At 35.1% G+C, this 9,363-nt stretch overlaps 1 protein-coding gene across 2 annotated transcripts; it reads right to left on the reverse strand.

Moving 5' to 3' along the window:
* Positions 1 to 1,964: 1,964 nt before the first annotated feature.
* Positions 1,965 to 8,719, reverse strand: LOC140017038 (uncharacterized). Of its 2 annotated transcripts, none has more exons than XM_072071396.1 (3): positions 8,118 to 8,719; positions 3,287 to 5,681; positions 1,965 to 2,753 (listed from the first exon to the last, which is right to left on the reverse strand). In XM_072071396.1, exons 2-3 carry the CDS (start codon positions 3,314 to 3,316, stop codon positions 2,160 to 2,162), a joined length of 624 nt encoding a protein of 207 aa, XP_071927497.1. In that variant the 5' UTR covers positions 3,317 to 5,681; positions 8,118 to 8,719; the 3' UTR covers positions 1,965 to 2,159. The 2 variants fall into 2 exon arrangements, with proteins under 2 accessions (XP_071927497.1, XP_071927496.1); XM_072071395.1 differs by having other exon boundaries at positions 3,287 to 6,250; positions 8,118 to 8,708.
* Between the last annotated feature and the right edge of the window lie 644 nt (positions 8,720 to 9,363).

The following is a 9,363-nucleotide window of genomic DNA, read 5'->3' on the forward strand; positions in this document are numbered from 1 at the left end:
CACCCGTTAGAAAAAAAACCTTTCATTTTTTTGGGCTACAACTTTTTAGGAAGCTGTATAATAAATAATATCTAATTTCTTTGCCACACGCTTGCTCTTGGCTCCTCGTGTATAATAGTAGGAGTAGAGGTTTAAATGAACCAAGTTACTTAGACTCACGTTGGGTCTTGTTCATGTCCTGCCATAACCATGTTCATGTTAAACGAGTCCAAACTTTTATATATATGCCATATTTGATTTTCATGTCGTATTCATATTAAAATCTGCTTATTGGAGTGTCATTTTGTGTTTTAAGCCAGTTTGACCCATTTAATATTTTGCATAAAAATCACTATATGTAAAGAGTAAAACATGAGTCTCTTTTAAAAAAAAATATGTTCTTCTTTTAATCTTTTCAGTTGTAACTTTTCATTAAATATTACCTATATGAGTTTTGAATGCATTATCACCTCATTAAAAATACAAAAAAAAAAGATTTAATTTTGTTTTTATTTCACAAAGAAAGAAAAACTTTCAAAGAATTGAATAGGCAAAATCATGCAAGGGAAGAATAGTATATGTAAGAATATCTCCAAAAAAATGAGTTGAGAGTACTAAATTAGCCTAGAAAAGAATTTTTAATCACAAAAGAAAGAAGAATAGATAAGAAATAATTGATCCAAAGGAAAGTTCTCGGCAATTTGAGGATGAAGGATGAAGGCGGGAATTAAATATTTAAAATCATAGAGATTGCGTATATTCATGAATTTGACAAAAGAAGAATGAAAGCAAAAAGCAAAAAATTAAAATCACAAAAGTTGTATACGTGGATTTGTGGAGTTTGGATTTTCAATAATGCTATAAAAATACTATATAAACCTGGTTAATTTTATTATTTTAGTTCTTAAACTTTAAATTTACAAGTGAAACTATCTATTTTTTTTTTGGTGTAGTTTTAGAAGGAAATACGAGTATCATTTTTTTAAAAAAATATTTTAACATGTTAGTAACAAATTAGTCATGTCAACCCATGGATTGATCCATTACAACTCGTTTTATTTGTGTATCGTGTTTGTTTTGACCTATTTTTTATACAAATTGTTCTTTACCATATTTTGTTCAATTTTTAGATCATGTTTGTGTCCTATTTGCACGTGTCAAAAATTACCACCTATGAATACGATTATAATCAAGTTTGAATAACCTAAGTAGGATTTGTGTAAAATATACGTATAACTAGTCTACTTGTGTCATTTTTTCATTCCCAAGGTGTGTTGACCCAGTGAAGGAAACAATATACCATCATGAAAAAGAATTCGCCATGATGATATAACGTCTATGAGGCGAAAGAACTGAGACCGAAATTGAAATGGGAAATAATTTAACTAACAAAAGTTAACTTTAGCAAGGGAAAAGATTTACAATTTAAAATCAGAAAAAAAGAAGTTTAATTAGCCAGCAGCTAGTCAAAGGAAAAACACTAATAAGACATTTCCTAGACACTTCCCATCCTTACATTCTACGCTACAAATCTCAGTATACGATTAAAAAAACATGGACAAGACATGGACAGGACTAATAAAATTGGCCTTCATAAGGAAAAGATATTCCTAGCCAAAAATGAACCCAAAAAAATTCTTAGCTTACTTATGTTATTTTATTGATTAAAAAACAAGACAGTGGTTTTTTTTTTTCTTGGTGATGTTTGGTGGAGGGCAAGATATGTATTTACAATCATCTTTTTTTTTTCCTGACATATTTTAAATCATTTTGAAAGCGCTAATCGGTATAATCGTTATACGAAACCAAACATAATGTGTGAAAACAAAGACCCATAACATCCTAATATGGCAACAACAAGTGCTATAAAACAACAAACACTACAATCCAAATAAAGTAGATAAAAACCCTAATTGCATTTTCAAGCAAGAAAAAATTAAGGTAAGTAGTAATCAATTTATTTTAAGAAAACCTCCATCAGGAAATCCAAAGAAAGTGAGTAAAAACTCTTATTGCATTCTCATCCAAGAAAACAATAACGTGATACGTAGTACCTAAGAAAGCAAATGAACTTCCCACGAAAAAATCATCCACCAGTAAAATTATTACCAAAAGAATGCGAAAAACCAATCAATAAAGATAATAGGGTTCTCATAAGTAGCCACCACACACTTAGGTCATTAACCAGGAATCTGGAAACCCGATTTATCCAGATTGAAAGTTTCGATGTTGTGCATCCCTGGAATTGTCCACAGTTTGTCAATAAATTCTCCGAGGCGATCGCAGTCGACCGGTCCATCGTCCGGATGATCGTCTTCTTCACTTGGTGAAGCTGGTGCCAGAGATGGTGGAGCAACTAGAGGCATGGACAGTGGCAGCAGAATCTGTTCATCATCCATATGAGCTCCCGAATTCCCCATGCTGACCACTTCAATACTTTCCAGTTCTGGAGTTTTCTCTATTTTGTCAAAGAATTCTTCCACATCAATACGATCTCCTGGCTTTGCCATGTTGACAGCACCAACACTTTTCATTCCCGGGATTGTCCACAGTTTGCCAACAAATTCACTGAGGCAATTGCAGTCTCCGCCCCTGCACAGTTCATGTTCTCCATTGTGAACCTGAACCTGAACGTGAACCTCTTCTTCATGTGGTGGAGACGGTGGAGCAGCCCGAGGTGTGGGCGGAGGCAATGGCGGTGCTGCTTTTGCCTTATGATTCTTGCTTGCGCGAGACTTGGCCATCCTTATTTTGCTCAAGAACTTCTTTGCACACTTCAATGGGGGATCATGATACAATAAAAGGGGAAAAAATGATGATCAGAGATTTTGGAATGGATCAACAATATTATACACTATTGCAACTGGAAAAAATTTATAATTTAATTTGTTATTGGAAAGTAAAAAGAAAAACTCGGAACTTTGAACAAGAAAATTGATTTTTCTGATTTACCAAGCCAACTACCACAATTTATTATAGATCCAACTTTATGCATTGATGACAAGGGTGGATTTCAGACAAGGAAAAAAAAGGAAAAACAAAGACGGGTGGATTTATGACGAAACTATAGTTATTGTGCTAAAGTTTCTAATCATAAAGTTCAGCATAATTTCAAGTTGAATACAAAATATTATATACTGCTTCTAAATATATTGAGTGATGGCAATTCAAGAAGCAAACAAAAAAGACAAACTTCGTCTTTTTGAAAACTAAGAAATTTCTGTGGACAGAGAAAAAAAAAGCATCGATTTAATAACGAGCACATCCATTTAAAACCATGCTTAACCATTGAATCCTATTTATTTACCTTACGAAGAAGTTTGAAGGAGTACTTCATGGTGGGATGCCCGGAAGTTCTGGAAGAACCCTTGAAAGAAGAGTTTTCAAGGGCTCTAGGGAGACAACGAATGAGGCACAAGAGAATGTAGGCTGCGGTAATCCACGTATATAAATAGTGAACCAAATCTTAGGCTTGTGCTGTAATAGAATATTTACACAATCTAATTGTGGTTAATTTCTATATATCTGTATCTCAACTTTGCTAATGAATTAATTTCACGGAAAAGAAACTTGGGCAACAATCATTTCTGCAAATGGCTATTTAACAGCAATGAAAGTAAGAAAGGCAACATGAATCAATCTCCAAGGGAAAGAGAGAGAAAAAAAAAACATTGTAGGTGTATTGGTCCAATCCTAGTTTTGGCCCATTTTCTTGTCTTCCCTCTTGACAAAATATTAGCCATGATTCTTGATTCTCGAAATAAATTTAGATTACAGTATAAACTCCTAAAATTTTGGCACTGATTCTGCTGCCAAAGAGCAAGAAAGCGTAAATTTGACATATTGTTTGATCTTTTTTTATTTCCCTAATCAATCAAAATTCTTTCTCCTTTTACATTTTCTAGAATCCTCTCTTATGGATTTTCATCCCACCCGTCCCGCGAATTGGGCTAAAAGTGGACCCCAGAAAATTAAAAGAAAAAGTGTTATTACGACATCAATGTGCTCCTTATTTTCTTGGCCTGCAATCATCTTTTAATTTTTTGCCCCTTACATTCTTTCAAAGGTTTTTCTGTCATTGCTTCTAATGTAAGGAAAATGGGCGCCGCGGGGCGGGGCGGGCGATGGTAGGGTGCAAGAAACAAATATGTTAATATCCATCAACTCCTACGGTCTTGCGTCTCCTTCTGCAACTTATTATTTTTAAATTTAATACTTTTCCATAGGGGTTGTCCTCATCTTTGGACATTTTCATATTGCACTTTTTTTTTACTCGTAAAATTCGTACAGATATTGTCTCCACTCATCAATTTTTATTTTATCTACAACCTTGGGATCTAAAATCTTTTCCCTTTAATTGTATTACTTTTATTAATGCTAAAGCACCATACGGATGAATTTTATGTAGGCAACCTCCTAGTTTTCTTCTTTTTCTTTGTTATTTCTTGAAAATTTTGTTTAGTTATTCATTTTCATACTATTGAATTTGAACTATGGACAACTTTTGTCCTTTAGTTTTAGACTCAATCTTAGGGAAACATTCTTGGTTTTCCTTAGCATATCAATAGGAAAGGACTAAGTTGGATTCACATGATCCAAACTCAGGCCAGTAATTTTAAATTTATTAATATTGAGACCAGATTTTTTGATAAATCCATTAAATACTTAAATTTAATGCATTAATTGATTTTTCTATTAAGTTTGTTTGATAACAAAATTTTCTAATCCCTAATAATTAAGACCCACTTAATTTCTTTATAACATTTTAACCGAAAGGTAGATAACTTAGTTTGCTGAATGTTTATACCAGTGTGATAATACTACTCATTCAAAATTATTTTAATTTCACATAATGATATATTTTCATGCACACACCCATACTCTCTCTCTCCTCGCACACTTTCATAAATATACATATACAATCTCACACACAATCACACACACACACACACACTCTCTCTCTCTCTCTCTCGCACACTATCTTTCTCCTCACACGCTTTCATACATATACATATAGACTCACACACATAATCACACACACACACATAATCATGCACATATGCACGTTATTTTGTCAAACACATTTTCAAACATAATTTTTTATTATACACATAAAAACACAAATATTTCTTTTCAAGGACACATTTGCATACATAAATACACATGCAAATTCTCTTTTCATCATATTGGGATTTCATTTTAGCAACATTAAAAAGTGATATATACAGAATTAATGCGATTCAATAGTAAAACATAGTATTGGTATTAAACTATATAATATACATATAATCAAATTTTATAATTCAATTCTCAAATTTAGCAAGTTATTAAATTTATTTGATTGAATGAATCTCAGCAAATTCAGACTTAAGTACTTAAATTACTGTGACGCCCCTACTTCTCCCTAAAGCGAACCAAAGGGTATCCGGGGGACGCCTGCCCAGCTCTCGCCACGACTCAAGTAATTTCCGTCCAAGCTTAATACAATACTAGACGTTACGATTAAATATCATAAATACAATCGGTGCGTAAGCATTCAAGCTTATCAATATTCAACATCTGCCCAATCATTACATCGGGACCTCGAAATACATCAATATTCAAAATATGCATCAATCACAAGTCTAGCCCCAAAGTGCAATGGAAACCCTAAAACAAGAGTACACCAAGAGGGTTTCTCCAACATTTCTCCAAGTCCAATCCTGTTAAAGAAAACAAATCTACAGGGTGAGCAAAATGCTCGTGAGGCCAAGAACACACATGCAAGCACGTTGTTTAGGTAACAAGCCCAAATAACAGTTCAAATGATAAATTACAAGTAATTCATAAAGCCAACGAAATGTAAACAGAAACAATTCAAGGATATGGTAGCTCTTAGGAGTTAAGTTCCACTTGCTTTGCCAGTTCATTCGTATATCTTCCCGCGATGACTCTCCGTCAACCGGGTTGATATTTCCAAACCGTAGATCACCACTTACTTCTCATCCGTCCACCCTACACCGCTTTGGGCCCGCACGACATTTATAAAGCTATACTCCACGAGTATGCCAAGCAAAATCTCTCAAATAGATCAAGCTTATCATGTGATTCTCATGGCTCCCCAAGGTTCTCGACCAATCCCATGCCGGCTCGAGTCCCAAGGTCGGCCTATGAGTTTGGGCGTCCCCCATGTATCATGTAAGTGTCGAGGAGATTCAATATATACACATAGTGATGGATCTTCCCAAAATAACTTTCCAATTTTATCGGATCACTTTTCAATCTCCAACTCCTATAAGGAAAACAAAGCTAAAAGGTTGAGCTAAAACCCAGTGAGGTTTGCCGAGCAAGTAACATTTAATAAACACTGAAATCGGTACAATTAAGCAAGTAATGCAAATTTCACTGTACAATCACTTTCATTAAACAATTGAGGAAACACTTCACTAAACAATCACTTTTAAAGGATACGGTGCTCGCATTAGAGCCACTTCAATGCACTACACACTCCGCCGAACTCCTCCTTATAACCTCCAAAACAGTAAACACTTCCCTCACTTAGATGACCATATCAATATTGGTAATCTGCTACTCCATGATAATACTCGAGCATACCGAAACACTTATCCAAAGCTACCGTCCTATCCGACCAAGCCCTTTTCTAGCTCGAATAGTCCGTTGAACAGAGGGTTTTGGGGCCCAGTTCAGCCGGTGTGACAAAGTACACACACGGCTTATAGTCATGCACACTTACAATATCACTTGATCAATTAAATCATTTGAATTAGGTTTGACTTTAAATATAACTATAACATATTCAATATTTATTCTATTTTATTGTCTAAACTATTAAAATCAAGTTTGACCCTAAATGCAAAATATACGCGATATTTATACCCCAATATTTATTTTCCAATTTAGTTCGAAACTCCTTGACTTTATTATCTTAAATCAAGATACATACGTATTTTCCGAGTTAATAATTTATAAAATATTTAGTTTAGAATTAAATCATTTTCCACTCAAGATTCTAGAATTAAGGCTTACAAGTACTCCATTGGTCCCTTTTTAATTAATGAATCCCTAGGTTATTTGGTAATTAGATTTTATTCCACTACACCAGTCACTCAAATTTTATAGCCTTTAAAATATTTGTGAAGACAATATTAAATAATTAGAGGCTACTTTTCGTATATAACTATCGTGAGTTTTTCACTCAATCGTCTTAGTTTAACTCTACTCATGGACATAGCCGTTAATTCTCAGAACAATCATAGCTATCATTTATGAAAGCTTACAGGTTGGAAATTAGAAGAAATGCTGGTTAAAACTAGTTCCTCACGGCTAGCATCTTAGCAAAGTGCATTCGGAAACAAAACGAAAGGCAACGAGAAAGGCAGCTTTGCCATCCTCCGGTATTTCGATCATAACTAGAGTTACGCTTATCGGATTGAGGCAAATTTTATAGCGTTTCGAAGCTAAGATATAGACCTACATTTCTTATGAAGATATCGATACCCATTTCTCGCATTTTCAGGGTCAAAAATGGCCGGACAGAAGCACATTCTGCTTCATTCCCTCGGCCGACATCCTGCAATCAGTGAACTTGTTCCCCCCTTCATCACTCAGTTTAGTTCCTACTCATTCCTGTTTTTCTGGTTAAAGTTTAGAGGCATTAGTACAGGGTTTCAACTCTGTAAGTCAGTTTAGAAGCTAAGGTTTTGCAGGGAACAGTCAAGGAGCCGAAACCATAGCTGAACCAGGCCTTCTACTCGGCCAAATTGAAAGAAACGCATGCAGCAGCTAATTATACAACATGAAGCTCTTCAAAGTGTTTTTAGTTGTATACCAATCTTCCATGCAAGCTGCAGCTAACATACTATGCAACAAATCAGGTTTCAAGGTGGAATTTTTAGAGCCAAAGTTCGTAAAGAAACCTGGTAAGTTTCTCTCCCTTCTCTCGGTTGAAGTGGAAAGAATTCCAGCAGCTATTTCTATCATTTCCAGCTTACTCCTCTCGGTTCCTAACTACTTTTCTTTCGAGCAGCTATTCAGTTTCCTCAACTAAAACTCATTTTTCCTAGTTAAAATTTAACATGCAGCTTAGGCATTTAATTATACTAAATAAGTAGGAGTTTGTTGCACAATTTTTTTTTTACCTCTTTCCTTTAGAATTCAACAGTTGCAGACTGCTCCAGTTTTTAAGCTTCGGTTCCGCCAGATTGCACCAGCTCTCACTCTTTTCCCTCACTGATGCAGTTGAGGCATGAGTTGCAGACTGGTTTCACCTCTTTGTACTCGCTCTTAGCTCGCCGTTCTAAGGTCACAAGCTAGATGAATGCAGCTAACACTGTCTAACTCTCTCCTCCTCACTCTTTCGGTTGCACTGGAAGCAAGAGAAAATCAGAAATGCTTCCTTTTCTCCCTTTTGATTGTGTACTGAGATGAGAGCAATATGTCTTAGTTTCTCTCGGTCTTGCTCTCACTCTCTCTATCTTGCTTTCTTTCCTCAATCTCTGTTTCCTCTCACTCGGTGGTATTTGGAAATGCATGGTGTGACCGAAACTCTCCCTCAGTTTGGTTTCTAATACTGGGTTGGTAAGAAGAGAAATGAACATATTTCCTTCACTCAGCCGACCACTCAAACCTCTTCATTCGGTGCTGATCATTCCAGCTCTCATTCGGTCACTGCTTACTCAGCAATTTTGGTAGCAGGTTCACTTCGGCAGCTGTCCAAATGAGAGTCACTCACCGCCCCAAATCTCAGCTAGTTTCATTTCCACCGCTTAGTCTAACAGAGCTTGCATTCGGTTCAATTAAGTGTGTTCCTTTCTCTCGGTTGGCTTCTAAATTCTGATAGCTCGTGTGTGATGGCTGCATGGTAATTTAACCAAAATTCTAAGGTTGGTTTGGTCTTTTAAATTAGTTCATTTGTTTGCCACGAGTCCGTAATTTTATTGTCTCATACCTTGACCCAAAATTTCGTGTGTTCTAATTTGCATTTACCTTAAAAATTTCTTACATTGATTTTGACACATTTATCTTTAAAAAAAACTTATTAGACATGTACTTGTTGAATTTATTTATTTTTTTCTAACTTCTCAATTTATGGGGGTCCAATTAGGCATTTAAGGTAACTGTTTATGTATAATTTTTCTAATATCAAAGTAAATAAAATAAAAATAATTTTAAGGTGTACACATAATTTTCTCGGGTTCTCACAAACTGGCCGGATTCAAGGCCGGATTCTGGTAGAAAAGTTCCCGCGCGGATTTCTTTTGAAAGTTCCAAAGTTTTCGATTTTTGGTGCAATTTTTGAAAAATCATAACTTATTTTCTACAAGTCAAAAATTGGTACATTTGGTACCGTTGGAAACATCTTCCAAAGTACTAAAATTTCCTAGA

This window comes from Coffea arabica, chromosome 11c (genome assembly GCF_036785885.1).
Source record: "Coffea arabica cultivar ET-39 chromosome 11c, Coffea Arabica ET-39 HiFi, whole genome shotgun sequence".
Classification (NCBI taxonomy): domain Eukaryota; kingdom Viridiplantae; phylum Streptophyta; class Magnoliopsida; order Gentianales; family Rubiaceae; genus Coffea; species Coffea arabica.

What these genes read in the sequence shown, in the direction of transcription:
- LOC140017038 (XM_072071396.1), bottom strand. Translation starts at nt 3,316, where the DNA reads ATGAAGTACTCCTTCAAACTTCTTCGTAAG. An exon ending in CCTTCAAACTTCTTCGTAAG is followed by an intron (nt 2,754 to 3,286) that starts GTAAATAAATAG and finishes CCCCCATTGAAG; the next exon opens with TGTGCAAAGAAGTTCTTGAG.